This window comes from Carassius carassius, chromosome 46, assembly GCF_963082965.1.
Source record: "Carassius carassius chromosome 46, fCarCar2.1, whole genome shotgun sequence".
Lineage (NCBI taxonomy): Eukaryota > Metazoa > Chordata > Actinopteri > Cypriniformes > Cyprinidae > Carassius > Carassius carassius.
This window is the reverse complement of record NC_081800.1, coordinates 15,615,963-15,641,078: the sequence shown is the minus strand read 5'-3', so window position 1 is coordinate 15,641,078 and position 25,116 is coordinate 15,615,963. Positions and strand designations below refer to the sequence as shown.

Sequence of the window (25,116 nt, the reverse complement as noted above, 5' to 3'; positions counted from 1 at the left end):
ATTTTCCAAACGTGTTTTGGCTTATCCTGAACCAATACGGTACACCTATATTAAGTTTTTATATTCGGACTGGTTTAGACTGCGGAATAGCCGGTACCTGCGTGATTCGTTATATGCAACAGAGAGAAGTAGCACCGGCTACAAAGTTCTTCCGCGAGACGCACGAAGTTCTGTTTAGTAACCGCTAGAGCGCCAAAGGTTACGGACTGTATTACTGTAATGTTGTGGATATTTCAGCCAAAAGAATCTATAATGTCGTAGACAAGTCTTGTGGTAAATATTCTTGGACGTTTTGATAGGAACTTGCATCAGGGAAAAGACCAAAGGTGGTAAGTTTTTGAAAAAATATTTTGAAAAAAAAAAACACCTGTGAAGTTATTCGTTTAGCACATATACAGTTAGTTTTAAATACTAGTTGTCGTTTCAGCTGTTAGAACTGACTGAAACTCTAATAAGGCATATTTTACATCATGTGGAGTTAAAGTCAGTTGACCTCAGAAATAGTGTTGAAAGGGGGTATTATGTTTCTAGCACATTTACTGCTTGATATTTCCTCTGGTGTTTTGTCTTCTCTGCTGTACTGAGGTGGATGAACCTGTTTTTCAAGCTCTACTAAAAAGATTTTTTAAATAGCCCAGTATTGTATTATATTGCACAGTTTCTGCTGCTAAAATAGTTAATTTCTTATGAATATCGTTCAGCCCACCTTTATAAATATTTCATACAAGTATGTTTCAACACAGTGTATGTCGAAATTATAATTACTTAACACCATTAAATCTTGGAACGTTAAAAAAAAAAATCAAGTTTGTGATAAAAGTTTGCTGTTTTGTGGTTTCTCACTCTTATTTGAAGGAAGCATTTGCAATGTAAAAGTCAGCATTTTTTATTTTGGTTGTGTAGAAACATCACAAAGCAAGCACATGACCTGAAAAAAGAGGAAAGATAAGTTTTCAGTTTGCTTCTTCCAGTTTAAAATCCTCCATGATTTTGAATTAACTCACAAGTGTCTCTGCCTTAATCTTTTAAAGACCTCTTTACAAACCTTTCTTCAAAACTTATAAAAGCAAATAGCCATTTAATTCATTTTTCATAGCTAGAAAAGGAAAATTTGCCAGCATGTTAATCACAACGTGGATGTGTTTAATCTCTACATTACAATCAATGTCATATCCTACTGACGTCAGATGGTAGAGTCTATTCTTGTATTTACAAAAAGGGAGTGTGCACTACACAGGTTATGTAGTGTGTTTGCACTTATGGCTTAGTGCACTTAAGGAACTACTGCTCAACAGGACCAGTTGCGGATCTTGTCTTTTAGGGAGCTGTGGTCCGGGGCTGGATGGGGTGACCTCCGCAGACACAGAACCCCTCATAAAGGATCCAAGACCCAAGGAGCTCAGTGCCGTCTCACACATGGTACTATGTTGGAAAACTACACATATGTTTCTTGTTATTCTAGATCTGATTATTTTATCATGTTATTTGTTTCTCAGGATGTTCAGGGGTACAAATGGGTGTGCTGGAAGGTGTGGTTGTGTCGTATTGGGGCGTTATGTTCTTTAGGCTTGCTACTAGTGCTCTTCAACTGGCGCCCTCGCCTCGGCATCCTGGCCCGCTGCAAATCCTGTCCCATTTCAATGGCGGATGTTTTACTATTAAAGGTATAAAGTTTTTTTTAGTGAGATATTAGATACTGGTTGTTAAAAAAAATGTGGGAGAAGAATTTACAGAAAATGACAGCTTTTCCATAATAAGGAAGGATATATTTGTTTTATTTGGTTATGACAGGATCAATATGGACAGCAGTTTGTTGTAGATGTGCTTACAGAGGATATTGAGGAAGGCAGGTGAGACCCACAGTACATTTATTACTCATGCTTTTCTTTTTTGTATTTATGCATTATTTTGGTTTCCTTTAGAAAGGATAAAGCTACTTGTGTTTAAACGTTCTTTGCATTTTAAAAACTTTTAAAATGTTTACTGAAAGTTGTGAAGGTGCAAACCTATAACATAGCACTAGATTTAGATTTAGATTTATACAAATATTGAATTTCAGCCCAAAATCAAAAGAATAAAGTTGTAATTTTGAATGTTTTTTTTATCTTGAATAATTTAATGTAACTATGTGATTTCACAGTATTTGAATCTAATTTTAAATAATTCTAATCCCATTAAATTCTTTTTCATTGTGACGATATTTTCATGACAATTAAGCACTTTCTCACCTAAACTGTCATTGCTGTAATGTAGGTGGTAAAATAATGTAATGGTAAAATATTGTTCTATGTAATTTAAAAGGTATTTCTGTGTCATGGTAGTGTTTATTGTACAGTACTCAAAATAATTTGTCCTGGGTTTAATAAAAAATGAATGCCCAGACAGTATATGTTCATAACTGTGTTTATTTTACTGTATTTATTTATATATAATATTAATTTCATATTTAAATGATTTTCAATAACATAGAGCTATTAATCAAACCCTTTTGTTGAACTTTTCTAGTTTGGAGTTCACAGTTGGAGAGGCAGATGAGAATGAATGGAGAGACACCGTGCAGCTACACAGTGAAAAGGTAACATAAGGGCAGTCAAAAAAGATGGTGTAATGCACATTTCGGTTGCATCTGCTTGATTGTGTCTTGTTTTTCTTCCATCTAGAAAACACAGCTCACATACTATGTGTTTGAGGGCATGCGCTACATATGGATTGCCAGGAAAGGAGCCTTTTGCAAAGCAAGGTACTGTTTGATATTTATGTATGTATAAGTTTACTCTAGGCTGCCTGAAATTTTGTGGTAGTAAATGATCTTCTGTCTATAGCATTCTCAATGAAGGCTGGACCTGCGCTGACTTGCATGGCCAACAACAAGGACTGAGTAAAGCAGACCAAAGCACAAGGTATGTAGTATGTACCCTTTCAATGCCTACATGAATTATAAATTTTTTTTTAGTTTGCCTCACACATTTTTTTCCCTACAGAAAGCAGATTTTTGGGACCAATGTCATTGATGTACCTGTGAAATCTTACTTACAGCTTCTCTTTGAGGAGGTAGACCTGTTCTTTATTACTTTTTTATCACTATAATGATTTAAAAATACAGTGAAATCTGTACCTTGCAATTATAAACAGTGTGTGTTGATTAAACAGCATCATTCCCTGGATTTTTAAGTGAAATGCTTTGTGAAAGGTTCATATATTGATCAGCTCTGTATTTTTTTCAGGTGCTCAATCCATTCTACATGTTTCAGGTGTTCAGCATCATCCTGTGGATGTCAGACAGATACTATTATTATGCTGCTTGTATCCTAATCATATCCTTAATTTCAATTGGCGTGTCTCTTTATGAGATTCGCAAGGTATGCAAATATTATTTGTACATTCAAGTCTTCAGAGCTGTTTTGTTGTATTGTGAATTAAAATAGTAAGTAGATGTATTTTTGTCTCTGCAGCAAAGCACCACTCTCCGCCGCATGGCACGGTTGATAGTGAACGTGACCGTGCGTAGAGACACGGGAGGTGAAGTTGCTTATCAAACGCCAGAAATAGGCTCAGTGTTTTTAATGTTGCTTTTAATGTTTGTTTGTTTTTCCAGAGGATGAGTGTGTGAGCTCTGAGGAGCTGGTTCCAGGGGACTGTATTGTGATTCCAGCCGAGGGTTTGCTTCTGCCCTGCGATGCCGCCCTGCTGGCAGGGGAGTGCATGGTGAATGAAAGCATGCTGACTGGTGAGAGAAAACAGACCGCCTCTGAAATTGTGTATTGCACTAATTCTATGTGCATTAAACATTTTTTTCTGTTCTCACGTTTTGCTCTTTACTCACTGACAGGTGAGAGCATACCAGTGATGAAGACACCATTGTCTGTGTCTGAAGCCACATACAGTTCAGAGTCTCAACGCCGACACACATTATTTTGTGGCACACAGGTCATCCAGGCTAAAGGAGGCGGTCCTGCTGGGAATGGGGCCATTGCTGTTGTAACATGCACAGGTGACTTACATTTACAATATATTGTTTTGTTGTTGTTGATTATACACTACTGTTCAAAAGTTTGGTCTTTGTTTTAAAGAGAAAAATTAATACTGGTGTTGTGCAAGGATGCGTTCAGTTGTTCAAAAGTGAGGTAATGTTACAAAAGATAACTTTTTAAATAGTATATTCTGTTCTTTTGAACTTTCTAATCATCAAAGATTCCTAAAAAAATATTACTGTTTCCGCAATCATCTTAAGCAGCACTATTGATTTCAGTATTAATAAAAATTAGATATGTTTCTTGAGCAGCAAATCAGATATTAGAACTCTGAAGGATTGTGTGATTGGAATAAAACACATAAAAAAAAAACATGTATATATATATATATATATATATATCAGTTATTTTAAAATGTAATATTATTTCCAAATGTTACTATTTTTATTAAACAAATGCAGCCATTATTGAGCATTAGAGGCTTCTTTTTAAAAAACTTTCATTTTTACTTCCTTTCGTTGTTTTCTCATGAAACTTTGTGTTCCTGTTTATGTTCCTCAGGGTTTTTTACTGCCAAAGGAGACCTTATTAGCTCTATCCTTTACCCTCAGCCATTAGACTTTCGCTTCTACAGTGATGCAATGAAGTTCCTACTATTTCTAGGACTTTTGGGTAAGTTGGGTTATTTGCAAACTTTATTTGCAAAATGTATGTATGTGATATAAAGACATTTGTTTCTATTAGTCTCATAATGCAGAATATGGGCCTTCATTGATGTGAATTTCTGTATTTCAGCTCTGGTCGGCACTATTTATAGCATTGTGATACTTTTAAAGAGTAATGTAAGTATTTTTAAGTACATATTAAAAAAAAAATTCCCAATGATAGTCAGGAGTTCTTTCAATGCATCAGTTTGGATTTAGATGCTTTCATCCTCAATAAAAAGCTGTTGAATTATTAACAAATAATTACACTTCAGATTCTTTTTAATTTCTTTGTGCCTCAGACAACCTGGCAAGAGGTAGTCATCCGGTCTCTGGATATTGTGACAATAATAGTTCCACCTGCTCTTCCGGCTGCTATGACTACAGCCACTATCAATGCCCAGAGTCGTCTGAAGCATCACGGGGTATTCTGCATCAGCCCACCTCGCATTAATATCTGTGGCAAGATATCACTTTTCTGTTTTGATAAGGTGAGAGAACAACGTTTCTGGAGATCCTTTGATGGGAACAATCTTTATTGTTTAATAAAAAATGCTGTGATGATTCACATCTTGAAGATTGATAGTTAAACTCAAGTATATTGAGATTAAATATTTGCTTCATCTTATATTTGGTTATTCAAAGCCTAAGCTTTGGGTTGTTAAAATAAACTTTGTTTAATTACTCAGTGCAGACTATCTGTTTGTGTAATGATTACATCATCAGTGCCCTGAGCTAGACCAATAGACAAATTATTTCCTTTACTGCCAGTTTGTGACAACTCCCCGTGCTACTTCCTTTTACGGATAATCTAGTTAACATGGATAGATTTATAGACTAGATTAACCTTGGATTGCTTGCATTTTGAAATCATTTATATGTCATTTTATCTTTTCTTCCATAATCTATCTATCTGTAAGTACATATTTTTACATTTTATTTTAATAAATTATCATTAATATTAATGATTCAAAAACAATAAATCTAGAATTCTCCATCCATATTCGTTTCACACTGCACAATATTGGTTCTAGTGAACAAAAACATGCAAATAATTTAAGATGACTTTACTTTAATTTACTTTACTCACATATAGTTTATATTTTATGGGAGGTAAAATGTAATTAAAATTAATATAAAAAAAATGCTTCTTTGAGGGTGGTTTTCCAAAGCAAAAATGTTTACACCCTTTCCAACAAGAATTTTTTTTAATTCTGAAGTCATCCCTTCATTATTAACCATATTATTGGCGTCTTCCATGCAGCATGTGCTTTCAAAGCTGGGAAAATGGTTTTGTTAGAGGTTAGATTATGCAACTGAGGGTTAGCCATGACCGATAAAGATCTCTTCTGCTTTCTTGCTAAATATCAAGATCTTGTCAAGTGAGTGAGAACTCCCTATATGTGCTCCAGTCAAACATCCTCATCACACTGTATATATATATATTTTTATATTTTGTGTCAGCGACGACTGCTAAAGACATTTGTTTATAAAGGTGTTCCTGTTGATTTTACAGTGTTTTAATGCCATTTTAAAATTAAGTTAGACAGTCAGACAAATTGTGTCTGATTTTCATTTGGTTCAAAGAAAGTTGTGATTAAAGATGGCAATGTTTCTGTGTATTGTTATTAAAAACGGACTGAATGTGATCGTTTCAGACTGGTACTCTTACGGAGGAGGGTCTGGATGTGTGGGGCGTGATGGAAGTGAGTGGAGCAGTATTCGGTGAGCTGGTCCCTGACCCTCTCTTTCTTCCTCCTGGACTGATGTTCTCTGCGCTTGCCTCCTGCCATTCTTTGGCTTTGCTGGGGGGTCAAGCACTCGGAGACCCACTAGAGCTCAAAATGATAGAATCCACTGGATGGGTAATGACTGGTTACTCAAAGTGTTTGATGTCTTTAAAGAGATAGTTCAGCCAAAAATGTAAATTCTTTCATTATCTACTCATCTTCATGTCCTTCCAAACCTATAAGACTTAATTTCTTCTGTTGAACATAAAAGAAGATATTCTGAGAAATATCTGTTTTTTTGTCTATACAATGGATGTCAATGTTAACTTGCTGTTAAGAATGAGAGATTTAGCTACTCTTTCCAATACACTGAAAGTGATCATTGACCAAAGGCTCAAAACAGTATAAAGGTAACTTCTCCTTTTGGGTTCCACTGAACAAATAAAGTTATACTGGTTTGGAACAACATGATGGATAGTAAATAATTTTAGCTATTTCATCTCAAGTCTTTTACATATGACAGATAAACGAATCAGTGTTTTGTTTAATTGATTTTATGGCAACTTTGATGCAATCTTGCATTCCAATGACAGGAACTGACAGAGCCGGAGAATGAGATGGGGCTTGACTCTGAATTTGGCAAACACAGAGTACTAGCAGTGATGAGACCTCCTGCATCTGAGCTCCCGTCACAAGGAAATGTAAGATGATTCATATACAGAACAAGAAAATGGTCATTGGGTGTGAAAACACAAGGAAATGACTTGAAACTTTGGGTCTTGATTATAAATTAAGCAGATAGTTCACTCAGAAGTGAAAATCATTTACTCCCCTTCATGTGACTTTCTCTCTTCTTTAGAACACAAAAGAAGATATTTTGAAAAATATACAATTCAGTCAATGCGGTCTAGTGCTGTTTGGACCCCAATGTTCTTCAAAATATCTCTGTGTTTTACAGAAAAAAGAAATTCTTCAGGTTTGGAATGGCCTGTCAATGATGTTCATTTTTGGTTGAACTCTTCATCTTAGACACTGGATAAAGATAACATGATTTTAATCTGTTTTTCAGTCCGTCAGTCAGCCAGTGGCAATCATACGGCGATTCCCATTCTCCTCTTCTTTGCAAAGGATGAGCGTGGTGACCGTTGGTCCAGGTGGAGCTTCTCCTGTTGCATTCATTAAAGGAGCTCCTGAAATGGTTGCCAGCTTCTGCCTTAGAGAAAGTGGTGAGGACCTGACTCTTAAAACTTGTCCTGGTTCTCATATCACCTTGAGAAGAACGATCAGGAGTATATGGAACACTGCCTATTTTTGCACTCAGTGGTGTTCTGTCTTTGTGCTCTGTGTTACAGTGCCTTCTCATTTTTCACCCACTCTCCGGGAGTATGCGAGCCAGGGCTTCAGAGTCCTTGGATTTGCCTACAAGCACCTCACTAAGGAGACCAACCTAAAAACTGTTGAAAGGTCAGCTGCTATGTTTTATAAACATTCAAAGATCTAGGGTTGGTAAGATTTGTTAATGTTTTTGAAAAAAGTATCTTATGCTCAACAAGGCTGCATTTGGTTGAACAAAAGTACAGTAAACACATTGTGAAATACTTTTTAAAATAGCTATTTTCTATTTTAGTATAATTTAAAATGTGATTTATTCCTGTGATAACAAAGCTGTATTTTCAGCAGCTTTTACTTCAGTCTTAAGTGTCACATGATTCTTCAGAAATCTTTCTAATATGCTGATTTGGTTCTCAAGAAACCATTATACTTTTTTCACTGTGAACAAACAATTTTTTTTACATTATAAATGTCATTGCTGTCACTTTTTTAAATTTATTACATCGTTGCTGAATAAAAGTATTTTTTTCTTTAAAGAAATTGTACTGATCCGAAACTTTTGAATGGTATTGTGTTTAATTACTAATTATTTATTATTATAAGTATAATAAATTTTTTTATTTAATGCATTCCTGTTGAATAAAAGTATTATTTTTGTTAAAGAAAAAGTAAAGAAAAATCCTACTCACCCCAAACAAAGTTATTCCAGCAAATATGATAGATATCTCAAAATAGACAGATTCATGCCTGCTGCCTCATGTTTACAATAAATGTTTGCTTGTAGGGTGGAGGTGGAGAAAGACATGAACTTCCTGGGTCTGTTGGTAATGAAGAACCAGGTGAAGCCAGAGAGTGCAGAAGTCATTCGCACACTTAAATTGGCACAGTTACGGCCTGTTATGGTTACAGGTATGTACAAAAATGCATTTAAAATTGTCTGGCCTAGTTGAATTGTCATTAAAAATTCTAATTATTGTTTTTGTTGGCCTCTCTACTAACTTTATAGACAAAAAAAAAAGAAAATGTAAAAGTGAAAATGATTTGTCAAGGGTTTTTTTTTGTTGCTCTGTCAGGTGACAATATTCTCACTGCTGTGAATGTAGCACGTGCGTGTGGAATGGTGCTGTCACATGAGAAGGTTATTTTTGTTCATGCATCGCCCCCTACCGCCAGTGCAATGGCCTCACTGCAGTTTCATCAGGGAGATGGTGCAGTAGCCACTATAGATAGTCAGGAGACTATTGATATTTCAGCACAGGTTTGCTTATTTGACCTTTTAAGTGCTTTACAGATGTAACCACTGACATATCACGTAGTAATGTATTGTACAGAGTTTTTATTAATGCAGAACAGCAAGGAGATTAATATGTCTTCTTCCTGTACCATAAGGGTCTCTACCAGAACGGTGCCGGATATCATTTGGCTATAAATGGCATGTCCTTTGCGGCACTTTGTGATTATTTCCCTGAAGATCTGCCCAAGGTGACTTAGATTCAATTTTAGGAATATTGATCTATTCAAGTTTTAGACTGGTGGCACCAGAGTTTTCAAATGCATTAGCTGGAGATTAACAGTGCTCATTGTTTTTGTGATACAGATTCTGATGAGGGGAACAGTGTACGCCCGCATGACCCCAGAACAGAAAACCCAGCTGGTAAAAGCACTTCAGAATCTCAAGTGAGTTCAGTATTTCAAATGTGTGGTTAAATGGCTCTAAATGAGCATTAGCGCGTATTGCTTGAAAATAATATGACAGCCAAAAATGTAGGATGATAAAATATCATTAATAAATAACCAATGAATTAAGTAATCTTGTTGGAAGCTGTTTGCAGGGCTTTGTAAAACTGAATATAACATATCTTCTGAATCGCATGCAGTTACAGGGTGGGCATGTGTGGTGATGGAGCCAATGACTGTGGAGCACTGAGAGCTGCAGATGTCGGTGTGTCATTGTCTGAGGCTGAGGCCTCTGTGGCGTCTCCTTTCACATCCAAGTCTGACAACATTAGCTGCGTGCCTCTACTCATCAAGTAAATAACACACTTTTACCATTCTTATGCATGGACTTTATCCATAAATTAGATAATAAATATTGTGTTTTTGGCTTGAGGTATTATAATAGGATCAATATTTGTATTAACCGTGTATAATTTAATCAGTATATATCTTTTTTATTTTTATTTATTATAATTTGTTGTTGTTAATTGCTTTTAATATACTGTTATTATTATTATTAATAATAGTTGTAATAAGACATTTTTTATTCAATGTTGTATCATTGACATAAATTATTATAATAATATCAATATATATATATAATGAAGCCATTTATATTGCTGTTTTATAATATTATATACTTTTAAATTATTATATTATATACAATTAATAACAATAACAACTGATTACTTTTTTTTAATGACTTTTTTTATTCGATATTGTGTCCTTCATTGTTATTATAACATCAATATATAATAGCCATTCATATGCATTGATATAATAATAATATTTATTGTTTTTATTATTAATAATAATAACAATGATGATGATTATATTATTTTTAATAAATAATAATAATAGTGATAGTAGTCTTTTAAATTGGATATTGTATTCTTGACTTAAGTTGTTGTAATAATATCAATGTATAATTATGTTATTTATTAGTATTTATATTTATTTATAGTAATTAAATTATGATGGTAATGATTTTTACTATTATTATTATTATTATATAACAAAATCTAATCATTTGAAATTGTAAAAAAAATTTAAACAGGGAAGGCAGGTGTTCACTGGTGACATCATTCAGTCTTTTCAAGTACATGGCCTTGTACAGTCTGATCCAGTTTGCCTCTGTACTTATTCTCTACACTGTGAGTGTTTGCATGTCCATTTTACTTGTTATATCAGCAAAAATCAATATCCTAATACAATTATGTAATAAGGGCATTTTAACAATAATGTTTTTTAATTATTTTATCTATTGTAGGAGAAAACAAACTTGGGAGACTTGCAGTTCCTCTTCTTTGATTTAGTTTTGGTGACTGTTTTGGCTATAGTGATGGGACGGGGTGGTCCCAGCGATGAGCTCCATCCCCAGCGACCCGCTGCCAGTCTTCTGTCTCTGTCAGTCCTGTCTAGTTTACTGCTGCACACTGTGCTGTTGATCCTAGCCCAGGTGTCTGCCCTGCTTATCACTGTTTCACAAGACTGGTAAGCAGCTAACTAGTGTTCATTTAGTCAGCCATTTTTTATTTAGTCTTAGTCTTAGTCCTGGGTCAAATGTACTTTTTAGTTATTATCATATTAAGTCAATCTTGTCCTGTTTTGTTTAGTCAAGTTTTAGTCGACTAAATATCTGAGCGTTTTAGTCAGTGAAAACTTTTTTGCCATGCTGTATAATGTTAAAACTGATATTTGTAAACTATTTAATATATAAATTAATATCAAAGACTTGATATGCACTCTCTCTGTCTACATTGCGAAAAACGGTAAAAACAAACAATAAATATTATAACCGCACACCTGAAAGCTCACTTAGTAGAGGCACATACAGTAGTCCAGAATTATATTTTGTTTTCTTTTTTTCTATGAAAATAAAGAGATTTTTGTATAGTTTTAATTTTTTTTAAATACATTTTAGTTTCATCTTTTGTTGTTTTATAACTGTTTCAGGTATGTGCCTCTGAATTCCACTGTGACGGGAGCTGCAAACTTGCCCAACATGGAGGACACAAGCATATTTGCTTTATCGGGATTCCAGTATATCATCATGTCTATTGTGATCACCAAAGGATACCCTTACAAAAAACCACTGTATTACAATTGTGAGAATTTAAACTTTGACCTTGCTGTGCACAAACAGATCTGTTCAACACAGCAAAAACAAGCTTGTTTTACAGAAAATGCTTTGAAAATTGACTTATTTCTAAATTTTTTATTATATAGGTTTTTATGAAGCAACATAAAATAATGGAGTGAACAAATAACAGTTTGAAGAAGTTTCTATTAAGTAAATCTGACTGAATCCAGATGATTTGAGCAATTTATAGCATCACTTTGGGGTTTGAGTTCCCTTTCATGTTGACTAATTACCATTTAGATGTAAATGTGTTTTCCCTTGTTATATTTCACATTGATCACTTTATAATAATATTATATAGAGAGCTATAGAACAAGTAATTTTAATCTCTCAGTCCTAATTTTCAGACCTTTTTTAATCATTATAGTGATTATTAAAGAAAATTCTCACTGTGGCTGTGTCTAATATTTATGTTTAGCTTTTTTAATGTTTTTGTTTCTCTTAGATTGGTTTGTAGGGGCACTGTTGGTTTTCTTTGCACTTATGAGCTGGCTGGTTCTTTTCCATCACACCATCATCCATCAAGTGCTGCATCTCTATGACATCAACGATATGAACTATAAACTACTGCTGGTGGCTGTAGCAGCACTCAACTTCTTCATATGCTACTTGCTTGAGGTAAAGATAAATAAACGTATTATCACATGGGATCTGAAACATGCTGCCAATATCAGTAATTGCAAAAGTATTTTTCTTCACAGATTCTTATTGACCGAGGTGCCCTGACCTGCCTTCACAACCTCAGGGGAAAACACGAGTCCAAAAAGCAGTACAAACGTCTGGATGCCCATCTTGCAGGAACACCTTCATGGCCACCCCTGAACCAGCCCTTGTTCCCAACTCAGTGCTCCGTCATCGGTGTTAGCTAACACCTACCTCCTGCTTTAGAATTTCAACTCCCAATTCCCAATGCACATATCCAGGGTTGCCAAAGATCTGATACCACCTCTCAGTGCAATAGTGAGGTATGCGTACCAGGTGTCATCCTTGTCTGCCTATTATATATGGCACAAAACTTATCATAGCAACAAAGAATGGACTGTTAGCAATGGTGTTTCCAATACAAAATATAACTGAAGAATAAAAACCTTGAAGTATTTTGAAAGGGTGTTCTGATTAATAAAAAAGGGTGGAAACACATTTCCTCAGAATATGTATTATATTTACCAAAAAATGTTACATTAAAAAAAAATCATTATTAATTCATTATTAATTCAAAGTGGGCATATTGCCTTGAGAAGAGCTTGATTCAGTTACTAGCATAAATACATAATACTGAGTATTTCTAAACTTATGTTTTTTCCCCAAAGTTATTTTGACAAGATAATGTATCCATGCTACCTACTTTATTATCTGTGGCCTCTACGACCCTTAAAGTCACAATGAAAAGAAAGTAGCAACAGATGCTTTCTTCCACATTGTAACATATCCAAGTAAAACACATTATTGAAAAAGAAAATAATAAAGAGCAGAGTCAATATATTGTCAATATTTTCAATAAAGCATAAGGATAAATTGTTCACAAAAAGATCAATAACAAGCATTTAGAAAATAGGGTAGGATTGTTTATTACAAATGCTTCCTTTAAACAATTTTGACATATAGTGGTTACTGGAAGGACTAGTTTGCATCATGTGTCTGCAAACCAAGGATGCCATTAGAAGTGAAAGTAAGAATTCCCCATTTCAAATCATTGAAAGAATTGAAACAATTAAATTATTTAAAAAGTCTTTATTAAATGGGCATTTTGAAAAGTATTTACAGACAGATTTCCGTGTTCTCAGGCAGGCCATGACAAACCCGTCTGTGGTCTGATTTGTTACAGCACAATGGGTGAACAATGACATGTCAGATTAAAGGGTATTTCTATAAACTGCATGAGGCAGAGATACTCATGGATAGCACAAGAGAGTAAGGTTTAGGAAGAAAATTTAAAAAAGCAAAAAAAAAAAACACAGGAGTTACAGTCAAGAAAGGTAGTATGGCTCTTCATGTAGACACTGTATTGCGAGAGCCAAAGCAACTAAATCAATTTAACACTCTTATTAAAGTTGCGTTGTTAAGTGCGGTGTGACACACTTTTCTCTTAGGTTTTAATAAATGTTAAATAATCTCTTATAGGATATTCTGTAATCCAGACATGGAGGTGTTTCTCAAATGATCTTGAAGCCATACTTCATGTAAGCTAAACATTGCACCATAATTCAGTTAAAAACCTATCCACTGATACACAACTTCATTCATCCGCTCTTATTTCCTAACAACAACCTGAGTTCCTACATACGTTAAAAAAAAAAAAGAAAAAGAGAGAGAGACAAAAGAAAATGGCCAACAGCAGATTTGATGAGAAAGTGGGGTGAGGGGAGCCAGCAAAATCATTTCTCCCCCCACCCCCCTTTACTCCCTTCAGTTCTTTCCAGCACAAGGAACATTTACACAAGTCATCTTTCCACTCGATTTCACTTCCAATGCAGAGGTCTAAAAATGACAACCTTTTTAAATCATGGTATCAGGCATAGAAGCGGTTTAAAAATGTGATTTACAGCACTCATTTAATACTTTACTAGTTCTTGTCTTATTCTTCTTACTTTATGTAGAAATCAGGACAGTCAGAGGAAGACCCATGAGTAAAACAACATTAAAAAAAGAGAGAGAGAGAGAGATAACCGTAAACAATAAAGAACTTAAAGTCAGTTTGAGTTTCCACAACATACCCTAACTGTTTCTTACCCATTTAAAAACATATGGCAATTAGCAGACCCTGCCGGTAATAACCAAAATTAAAATAAAAGACAAACACTAGCAATACAAAAGCTTGAGAGAAGAGTGTGGAAGGGAGGTCTGGATAATTAGTGATATTTCTAGAATTATTGCTGAAGGAAGCTGGTGCCTCAAAACATCCTTTTAAAGGTTCTAGCACATCCAGCACTTGTTTTCTTCCGTTTCAAATGTTTCTTCAGAGGACTTGACTTGACAGGCTGGCTGACACGAGGAAGGGACAATAGTTCTGCAGTTTGTTTCATTTCTCTCTATTTTTTTGATTTTGGCGGGTGGGGGCTGGACATCACAGTGAGCAGTGTCCGGAAGCGAGGTCCTCATCACAGTGTAAAAGCGGGGAACGTTCCCCATTCGCTCCTCTGGATCGTGTTTCTTTCCCCAGTTACATTCCACACATGCTGTGCTGGATTCAAGAGGGTTTTGTACATACTTGAAAAACATCCCACATCCTAAATATTGATTAAAAAAAATTAATTTCAACAGTATTCTGGGAGACCCACTATAGCCTCTCCTTTTCTCCCAGGAAAGGCTGCTATTCCTATCTGCGCTGGTGGTGAAAGCCTGGTGTACCATCTGGACCTGCTGGCTGTCGAACCACGTGATTTCCTGATCGGTTTTCCTCTGAAAGTGTATGGCTGCTTCCACGTGGGGATCTGATTGAGGATAGACAATATGTAAAATACACAATCAAAAATATACTGAGCATTTTAACATTTTAAAAGCAGCCATTTGTAAATAACAAAATGGCCTGAGCCTTGGTTCTAGAAGTCTCCACAGAGTTTTCTTAAAGGGGACATCGGATGCAAAATTCACTTTTATATGGCGTTTGCATATAAATGTGTCTTAGCAGCGCGTGGACACAAGCATACTACAATCATAAAAAACATTCACTGCTTTTTTTTTTACATCCCCAAAAAACCCTACCCACTCTCAATTATCAAGTCGTTTTGATTATCAGTCTCCGCCCACAATTGCTGATGGACCCTGTATTAGCATATTTCTCCAGTTGTACATTGTCCCCCATTTTCTCTGTGCTGGAGCAGCTATAGCAATGACGATGTCAAATAAGCAATCCCGTTTTTTTTTGTAGTTGGATGTAAAAATGAACTTATAGTCAGTCTTCATGTTCTCCTAACATGAGAACCACTGAGGACACAGTGGATTTGTTTTGTTACACAAAAACAGAAGAGAGGGGTGGACTGAGCAGTAGCTCATTATCATTTAAAGAGAACAGTTGTTGAGTTGTTTTTGATGGGGTAAAAAGGGTGTTATTTTACATGACCACTGAGGAATTTTGACCAAAGTTTTTGCAGACATTTCATGAAGACCCTAAAGAATCATACCAACTTGTGGAAAATGGACCATTCACACAGAACATGTTATTGCTTTGAAAAATGCGAGATGTGGGCAGTGGACTCGGGGAAAAAATGCAAGGCCAAGAGAGGACTTCTTTAAAGGCTGAACTTATTTTAACTGGAAAAGTAGCACAGTAGAATTCAAAAATGCATCCTATCTAATCCAGCCTGAAACCATGAACAAAACAAATAACAACTTTAATAACTATATTCTATAACTATAATCTAATAACTATATTACATTTAAATTAAATGTATGCCTTTAACAGAAGCTTTTATCCAAAGCGACTTACAGTGCATTCAGGCTAACAGTTTTTACCATACATGTGCTAGTAATGTTAATATAACATGTGCGAACTATATGCAATGAAACACTGTAAAATTTGTTACCGATTCAGAAAAAGCTTATGGGAAGTATGAAAATAAATATATTTTGCTAAAAATTATATATACACTACCATTCAAAAGTTTGGAGTCAGTAAGATTTCATGTTTTTAAATTGATTAAATACTGTAATAGTATTATGAAACAGTAATATAGTAATAATTAAATATTACAATTTGAAATCACTTTTCTATTTTAATATATTTTAAATAATTTATTACTCCGATGGCAAAGCTGAATTTCCAACAGTCATTACCACAATGTCTTCAGCGTCACATGATCCTTCAGAAATCATTCTAATATGCTGAATTGCTGCTCAAGAAACATTTCTTATTATCATTGTCGAAAAACAGTTGTACTGCTTAATATTTTTAGCGAGACCATTCATTTTTTCAGGAATCTTTGATGAATATTAAGTTCAAAAGATTAGTATCTATTGGAAATAGAAAACTTGTTACATTATAAAATCTTTACTGTCACTTTTGATCAATTTAATAATATGCTAAATAAGCACTCTATATCAAGGATCTTCCGATAATCCACAACATAAATCGAAGCTGTTGACTCTATTATGATGCTCACTTATGGTCTTCTACAGTAGTTTATTTAGCTCAGTCTCAGAGCACATGGAAAAGTTTATACAATATCATAAAAAAATATATATTTAACTTCCAGAACCATGAAAGTTTGGCTCTAATGAGCGTGTCAGTATTTTACCGGTCTGAATTGGGTCTCTCCTGTGGCGTGTCTTCAGGAGTAGCACTGCCAAGGATTCTCTTCCTGGCCTCTGCATATTCTGCCTCTCGCTGAGCTAAGGATTTGACTTGTGGGGAGGGTCGAGTCTGCGTCACAGATGATCCTAAAGATCCATTACTGGAGGGTCGCTTTAAAATACGAATCTGAGGTGGGGGTGCTGCGGGGAGGGAGTCATCCTGGATGACGATGGCTGTTCTCATCGGAGAACGGCTCGAACTGCCACTTGAAAGTCTGGAAGAGCATCCAAAAAAAAATTTAAAAAAAATTATTAAGAGTAAAAACAAGCTACACTGAGCAAAATATGGACTCAAAAACTAAAGGATGAGCAGACACACCTTTCTTTCTGACTGATTCGAAGCTTTTCCTCTAGTCTTCTTTCCATTTCCTAAGTCAAACACAAAAACATGAACACTTCTACTAGAAGATGATCTCATAATATCTTACCTTATTAAACAGTACAGGCAGGCCGCTTCAAAGACCCCCTGAAGCAGCAGCAAGTTTTCAATTTCACAAAGTTATTTATATATCCTCAGTGCAGTGGCTAAATTAATGACAAGGCCGAATTACAGAGTGCTGCTTGAGTAGGTAGACAATTTTATGAGGCTTTTCTAAACAGAGACTTGAGGGAAACGTTCAAATGTGTTTACAGAGCCTAATGGCTGGGGGCTTGACGTCACTGCCAGACAAATACTGACATAAACTCTTTATATGTCTCAACGTTTTAAAAGAGCTCAATATTTGAAAGCAATCATGGTACATGGTAACATTCTGCGTGCTCGCGCTCTCTCTATATGTGCTACTAAATGTTATCCCAGTCACGTATTGAGAAAAATGTCAATGAAAGTGAATGGGGACTGAGACTGGATATTGCCTCTTCGCAGTACAGACGAAAAAGGGCCAGAAATGCGAGTAGACAACAGCTTCTCTTTTAATTGAGTGAGAAATCATTTTAAATGTATCTACAAAATGTTAACCTAGCCCTCATGAGATCCACACATCTGAACGACACGAAAGTTATGACAAGAACGGAGCTTATTGAGATAAGTCTTCCATTTGTAATCTGAATCACTACAAAAACTTAACTAAATTGAGATATGTTGATTTGTAAATACATTGTTCCACAGTATCATTGACAACAGACCCCAGGACAAATTGAGAACTTGTGAAACCGCCTGTTGACTGACTGAATGCAGACTCTCCCACTTCGATACTCCGCTGCTTTGAACTCGTATTTCCGCATAAAATAAACTCATAAAATTCTACATATCAAAAACACACAGTCCCTTCTCTACGACAACCAGCTGGTCTCGGCCGATTCGGCAGCCAGCTCTGGTTTCTTATGCGGTGGCAAATAAATATTTTTTTTTTTATTATTATTCATCGGAAGTTGCCCCTGCTAACTAGTTAGCAGACAGTTTTATTTCATTAACGTTACGTCAATATTGCTTAGAACACAAATTGTTTTACACGACGCACGCACGTGTTACTTCACCAATTGCCATTTTCAAAATCTCCTCTAGTTTACATACTGGTTTAAATTAATAAATATCCCACAACATCTGATATGGGACCAGTTTCCCTTTAACTGCGGCCTACCGCACAACTCTAAATATACAGGCGTGACTAGCGCGCTAGCATGAGGCCGGTGGAATGAATCAGAATAATGCTCCACGCGAGGCTATCTACATTGAAAATACTTTTTGTAGAAGATAGAAAAAAGGCGCAGCTATGGCATATTTACCCCACTGTCGGCGGCCTCTTCCCAGCTCTCAGCGACCTCCTCATCATCCATGTTTCCACTCTTGGCTAACTAGGGGCTTCCCTCAGTCCACACGCTAACGCACATTTTCCCTCTACAGCGTCAATGAGCCGCTTAGAGTTACACAGTAGCGCCATCTGCTGCAGGGAGGATAGAGTTACACAAATGCTAAGAATCATAAAACAGTGTTTACACAGGTAATAGTAATAATAAAAAAGTACTAGTTTAACAACAAAAGGCAGATCACGTGCACGGACTGCTACACTCCAGGTTTCTCAAGGTATGCACTTACAAATAAAAAACAGCGGATACTGGTTGCAAGGTTAGATTTCATGGGCTGTATTGAAAAATATGCTATTATGTGAAAGTGAAAGTGACGTGACATTCAGCCAAGTATGGTGACCCATACTCAGAATTTGTGCTCTGCATTTAACCCATCCGAAATGCACACACACAGAGCAGTGAACACACACACACACTGTGAGCACACACCCGGAGCAGTGGGTGAATGCGAATGTGAATGCAAGTTCATTTTTCCATAGGTTATATAGCTATATGGCCCATAAACAAAAAGACACTGTGGTTTTATATTATCATTTTGACCGAATGAATCTTCAGCAGCGAGCCTGGCCCTTTGCCACAATAACAGGAAAAGTCGTGCATGCTGCAGTTGAAAGATACTGTTGACCACATCAATTGCCTTGTTTTGTGTTAAATGTGAATGCACTTAATTATGATGCTGAATGAACTCCTAATGACTAATAATTTTTTTAGTGAGTTGGGGATCCTGGTATGACCGTGTTAAAGGATACTGGAGGGGAAGGGATAACAAGAAAATCCTTTACATATTCTATGAAGACATGGAAGAGGTCAATCAGCTTTCATTAAAACATTACATATTATTTTCTTATTAAAGAATTAGTTCAGCCAAAAAAATAAAATAAATAATAATAATATATATATATATATATATATAAATATATAATAATTAATTAGATTTATATAGCGCTTTTCAAGGCACTCAAAGCGCTTTACATAGACAGGGGGTATCACCTCATCCACCACCAGTGTGCAGCATCCACCTGGATGATGCGACGGAACCCATATTCCGCCAGAAAGCCCACCACACACCAGCTTACTGGTGGAGAGGAGACAGAGTGATGAAGCCAATCAGTGTATGGGGATGGTTAGGAGGCCATGATGGTCAGAGGCCAATGGGCAAATTTAGCCAGGATGCCGAGGTCACACCTCTACTCTTTTCGAAAGACATCCTGGGATTTTTAATGACCATAGAGAGTCAGGACCTCGGTTTAATGTCTCATCCGATGGACGGAGCTTGTTGACAGTATAGTGTCCCCATCACTACACTGGGGCGCTAGGACTCACACAGACCACAGGGTGAGCACCCCCTGCTGGCCTCACTAGCACCTCTTCCAGCAGCAACCTAGTTTTCTCAGGAGGTCTCCCATCCAGGCTCAGCTCTGCTTACCTTCAGTGGGAAACCGGTCTTGGACTCCAGGGTGATATGGCTGCCGGCAATATATATATATAATTTTTTCTTCTGTAAATTCTGTAAATCATTCCATTCAAGAGATGTTTGTTTCTTCATTGGAACAGATTTGAAAAATGTAGCATTAGCCTGCTTCATTTGCTCACCTTTGGATCCTCTGCAGTGAATGGGTGCTGACAGAATGAGAGTCCAATCAGATGATAAAAAATCACAATAATCCACAAGTATTATAAGTAATCCACAAGATGCATGTTTGTAAAAAAAAAAAAAAAAATCCGTCAATACATTTTTAACTACAAACTACTGCTTCTGTCTAAAATATGAGTACTCTATACATACTATTGCTTTCTCCAGTTAAAAGTTATCTTGTCTGAATCAGGAGAAAAAAATGCACATATTAAACATTTTTTACAAATGAAAAAAAAAACACAGTAAACTAACAAATATGTCATTGGATTTTGATATGAGAGGACAACAGGGGACTTTTTAACTGGAAGCGCTAAGAAACATTGTATGATTCATTCACATGATCATTCACATGATTCACAAGAAACATGTTATGATTCATTTAAATTGGATTTGTTCTATTCTTTTGCAGAATTTAAATTGATTTTATTTTATAGATGAGGTTGGTGACTGGAAGAATCAAATAATGGCTGATTGTCCTATTACAATACGGTTCACAATATGAAAGACTGAAATGGAGTGTGTCTGTTTTCTAGTCCAGAAAACATAATTACAATTTTCTAAATAAATTCTAAACTATTTAATCCCATATATGCTTCAATTTTGCCTCATAAAATACATTGTAATGTTGGGCAACAAACTGTACAATAGATGTACTACTCTGGATGAGTGGTAACTGTTGACTGTTCAAAGCTCTTGAATGCAGTGTAACGTTCATGCCCCCTTATAAAATCTCTGGAGAGTACACATAATATTTTAACGAAAATGAAAATAATCCCCAGCAGAGGGCAGAATGGAATGTTTCTTTATTTCATAGTTTTACCATTTTGAATCAGGAACAGGCCTCCGAAATAATTATGGAAATACATTAATGGATTAAAATTGTTTGGCTGTATAGAAACAAATCATACAGTTGTAAAAGCTGATCAAGGACTAAATGACCTTTGAGACTTTGCTACCAAACCTCCAACTCTCATATCTGCACTTGATAAAGGTTAAACGTGAGTGACGATCGCAAACGCAACTGAAAATAACAAAACAAGGTCAGTAATAATTTTGATTTAAGATTTTTTTTTGTGTGTGTGTGTGTGTGTGGCCAATTTGACCAGTGTCTATGTAAGCTAATCACTGCACTAAACAATTTCTCACTAGGCATGTTGTCCTTCATTTCCCGGTTTGTGCCAAGTGTTCCTTCTTGTGTAACACTAAGTGCAATTCCTCTACATAGCGTTTTACAAGGTGAGTAATTAAATTAGAGTTCTGTCACAAATTTCCAATAATAAAGGCGCATTCAATATAATTTTGATAATATATTTATTGACTTATTCACACATTTGCCTTTTCTGCATTGTGAATATATATATATATATATATATATATATATATATATATATATATATATATATATATATATATATATATATATATATATATATATATATATATGTCTTATGTTTTATGTTAATCACAGGGGTTGTGGGTGCTTGTGGAATATGGGTTCTTCGTAACCTTTTAAAAACTTACTTGTATGTTGAGGCACAGAGGTTAGTTATACTTTATGTTCTATGTTGTTTAACTCATGCTTTATGGTTGGATATAGTAGATATTTAATATTGTATAATATTTAAATAATAAGATATGACAGTTTTTGTACATTTCTCTTGTCTGTCTTTTAAGTATCACAGATCATGAAACAGACCTTAAACGAAGGAACAGACTAAATGGTGGACTTAAAGAGAAAATCCAGTTCTGGATCCTAACTGTGGTTCTTTCTGCTGTGGGCTCTCGTGTTGCATCACTAATAGTTTTAGAGTTCTCCCTTAGAGTCATTTCAGCACGGATCACAAGAGGATCAGTACGAGCATAAGTGATTTATGACATTTAATACATTTGTGGATGACAACTCGTTATCATTCTAGATAAAATGTTCTTGTTCATTTTTTTGTTTTGTTTTGTTTAGAACTCAATAATGGACTCTTTGTTACTGCTGATTATCCAGTGCCAGTTCTCCTTGGGCTGCGCACTAACCTGCAGCCTAAATTTCCTCCATGAGGGGGCACCGCAAGGCTGGCTAAGCCTCCTCCTTGCAGTTGGACTGAGCTGGTTCTTGGCAAACAGGTGCAGCAGAGTATGGCGACATGTAGATACAATGTACCCAATACACAGTTCACAGCGCTATTGTGGACTTTGCATTGGACTATTAACCACTGGCACTTCTATAGCCTGGCTCTGCATTGCCCTAATTATAACTTTTAGTGTATCTGGAATTGCTGCCATATCAAACATAAACCAACACTTTCTATCAACCACTGAAGCTCTGAAATTTTGGACCCCACTCACAATCTGCTACACTCTGCTGGTTGAGAGCATGAATGGTAAGACAATCAAATTGTAACACTTAATGGTTTAACCACTGTTCTGTTCACTGGATTTCAAAAGCACAGAATTTATTTAAAATTGTAATCTTTTGTTACATTAGAAATGTCTTAACTGTCACCCTTGGTCAGTTTAATGCATTGTTGCTGAATAAAAGTATTAATTTATATATATATATATATATATATATATATATATATATATATATATATATATATATATAAACAACATTATAACGATATTGTAAATTTCATGTCAACACTGGCCATCATTTCTAATCTAATCATAAGTATATAATCAATCTTTCAGAGGATCGACATCAACCGCCCAGCCAACAGATTCTCAATACAGTCGTTGTGCGCCTGGGTGGGCTTTTTGTGTTACTGATTACAGTGGGCAGCTGGTCAGATGTGCTCCATGTTCTAATCTGCTTCATTGGTGAAGCTGTGTGCCTGTTACCGTCTCAAGACCTTTTGGAAGCCATATATCAGGTTAGAACTAATAATTGCATTTGCTGATCTCTTCATCTGATCCTCAAGGCATCAATTAGCTAACTAAGATTATGTGCATAAAATGTAACCACATACTGTATTTTCACAGCATGTCACCTATGTGTCTAAAGGTCCATTAAAAAGCCACGGAAAATGGGAGGAACAAAGGACATTGGAAAGGAAACTGGACTAGGCTTGGATGAAAACAAACTTGACTTATGTATAAGCCTATTTATTACTGTACACACTACACACACACATTCTCTTCAAAATACAATCTAGGTCGTAAACCCAATCCCATGAGGGTCTGTTGTTTGTCTGAAAAATTCACATTTTAGTAAAGATTATTAATATTTAAAATCCATTTAGCTTGACTCCAGTTGCATTTTAGTACTGCATAAAAAATATTATGAATGCCTTCCATTATAATAAATATAACTATTCAATACCTGTATGTATGCAATGAATTGCATTCCCTCCATACCTAAATACTTTTGTTTAATCAAAAATGTAATTAGAGAACTTAACGTGATTAAATTACATTTAAATTCTTGCCACAAACGATATTTATTCTGATTATCTATGCCTTGGATAGGAACAGATAGTAACAGATAGTTGTATTTGCTAGGGTCACCCAGGCATTATAATAAAGGTAACTAATACAACAAAACAGTTCAAAGTAGCAATTACACTCACTAAATAAATGCGTGTTGTCTTGTAACATTTTTGAGCCCTTAGAAACCTCCAAGTGCTAAAGAAGTTATACTGAACTTGAACCCAAAATAGCTCCACTGGAAACAAAATGGCCGTGGCGCTGTCATTTCTTTTGTTGTGTTGTTTTTTTTCTACACTAGGTTATGCTCAAAATGGCGTCATATTTCAAAGAACATTCTTTCAATAACTGGCGCCAAAAATTAACATCTGAACATTCAAGAACATCGGGTGTGTGTTCTGTTTGTGACGCGGGCATGCAATCTGCAAGTGTTTTATTCTCCACGGTGAGGCTGCTCCAGGGTGTTTTAAAGCGCTCCAATACACAAGCACAAAACATTTCTCTCAAACGCATTCCACATTCTGTCGCTGTTTTGTTTATAATCCCGTTGTTTCCTCTGTCGAATAAACACATTATAATTATTTTTTTTAGCAATATGTCTTCATGTCCTTAGAAGTTTGCCACACCGTCTTGTGTGGCTTGGAAACAAGAAGAAAAGAATAGTATTGTTGTCCAAGTATCCAGGGGATTCATTTATTGTATAAATGCAACAATATTGTCTAGGCCTAAAGTGCGCGTTTGTATTTCCAACGTGCAACCAATCCCAAATCCACTGTCAAAGAATTACATTTTATTAGTTCTATTCCATAAATATTAAGGATTTAGGCAGATCCAGAAAGTCCATGCAATTCCAGTGAAGCCTCAAGACTGAATCTGAAGATTATGTGGCTTGCTCAAGATCCAGTTTGAGAACCAGCTCCACCTCAGTACAAGTTCCAGAATTTTCTGCCAGTCTGAGGGTTTGTAATTGCTCTTTGTCAAAACTCTATGTGGGCGTGTAAAGCGCACGCGCCATTCATCCATTGCGGTCCCTGTTTTGCCGCATTCTGGCGCATGCGTGCATCAGATCTCACGCCTCGTGCATAGTTGGAAAACTGTCAAATGTTTGTTTTAATAAGGAAATGTTTTATGATTGGAAATTATATTTGGGTGTTTCTTCAGTACAGCATTTGATTGCAACAAGGTGATTAATCATCGCCTTTATTTAAATTTTGGACAGTTGATCCTTTTATGTAAACAGGCTTTAGCTACTCATTAATTATTAAGCTTACATTCTACGCGATGGTTGTCTTCAGTAACTAATCACGCTAAAGGCATCGTTCTCGTCGTTGTAGTTAAGACTGGGAGATGTCCGACCACTAATCTCCCACAG

At 35.7% G+C, this 25,116-nt stretch overlaps 3 protein-coding genes and 1 long non-coding RNA gene across 7 annotated transcripts; 2 read left to right on the top strand and 2 right to left on the bottom strand.

The window, feature by feature from the left end:
- Window positions 1–223: 223 nt before the first annotated feature.
- Window positions 224–12,701, top strand: LOC132128937 (polyamine-transporting ATPase 13A2-like). 4 transcript variants are annotated; one of them, XM_059540348.1, is made up of 29 exons: window positions 224–329; window positions 1,322–1,419; window positions 1,497–1,664; window positions 1,792–1,850; window positions 2,506–2,575; window positions 2,661–2,740; window positions 2,823–2,900; window positions 2,982–3,051; window positions 3,225–3,359; window positions 3,453–3,519; window positions 3,596–3,727; window positions 3,830–3,991; window positions 4,533–4,643; window positions 4,767–4,813; window positions 4,978–5,166; window positions 6,334–6,540; window positions 6,999–7,106; window positions 7,475–7,631; window positions 7,758–7,869; window positions 8,522–8,646; window positions 8,811–8,995; window positions 9,127–9,219; window positions 9,335–9,414; window positions 9,615–9,767; window positions 10,511–10,607; window positions 10,724–10,947; window positions 11,410–11,561; window positions 12,042–12,214; window positions 12,298–12,701. In XM_059540348.1, the coding sequence occupies exons 2-29, from the start codon at window positions 1,417–1,419 to the stop codon at window positions 12,463–12,465; spliced, it is 3,405 nt and encodes a 1,134-aa protein (XP_059396331.1). In that variant the 5' UTR covers window positions 224–329; window positions 1,322–1,416; the 3' UTR covers window positions 12,466–12,701. The 4 variants fall into 4 exon arrangements, with proteins under 4 accessions (XP_059396331.1, XP_059396332.1, XP_059396330.1 ...); XM_059540349.1 differs by having other exon boundaries at window positions 231–326; window positions 1,296–1,419; XM_059540347.1 differs by having other exon boundaries at window positions 239–329; window positions 1,296–1,419.
- A 611-nt stretch (window positions 12,702–13,312) lies between these two features.
- LOC132129720 (SUZ domain-containing protein 1-like) lies at window positions 13,313–18,761 on the bottom strand. The gene is made up of 4 exons (XM_059541413.1): window positions 18,611–18,761; window positions 17,205–17,254; window positions 16,831–17,100; window positions 13,313–15,027 (listed from the first exon to the last, which is right to left on the bottom strand). Exons 1-4 carry the CDS (start codon window positions 18,659–18,661, stop codon window positions 14,913–14,915), a joined length of 486 nt encoding a protein of 161 aa, XP_059397396.1. The 5' UTR covers window positions 18,662–18,761; the 3' UTR covers window positions 13,313–14,912.
- Window positions 18,762–21,155: 2,394 nt separating this feature from the next.
- Window positions 21,156–23,648, top strand: LOC132129719 (transmembrane protein 82-like). The gene is made up of 7 exons (XM_059541412.1): window positions 21,156–21,367; window positions 21,477–21,563; window positions 21,796–21,868; window positions 22,002–22,179; window positions 22,285–22,699; window positions 23,010–23,191; window positions 23,301–23,648. Exons 2-7 carry the CDS (start codon window positions 21,479–21,481, stop codon window positions 23,382–23,384), a joined length of 1,017 nt encoding a protein of 338 aa, XP_059397395.1. The 5' UTR covers window positions 21,156–21,367; window positions 21,477–21,478; the 3' UTR covers window positions 23,385–23,648.
- An 80-nt stretch (window positions 23,649–23,728) lies between these two features.
- Window positions 23,729–24,509, bottom strand: LOC132129721 (uncharacterized). Its single transcript, XR_009428567.1, has 2 exons — window positions 24,371–24,509; window positions 23,729–24,300 (listed from the first exon to the last, which is right to left on the bottom strand). It is a non-coding gene; the product is annotated as an uncharacterized LOC132129721 (long non-coding RNA).
- Between the last annotated feature and the right edge of the window lie 607 nt (window positions 24,510–25,116).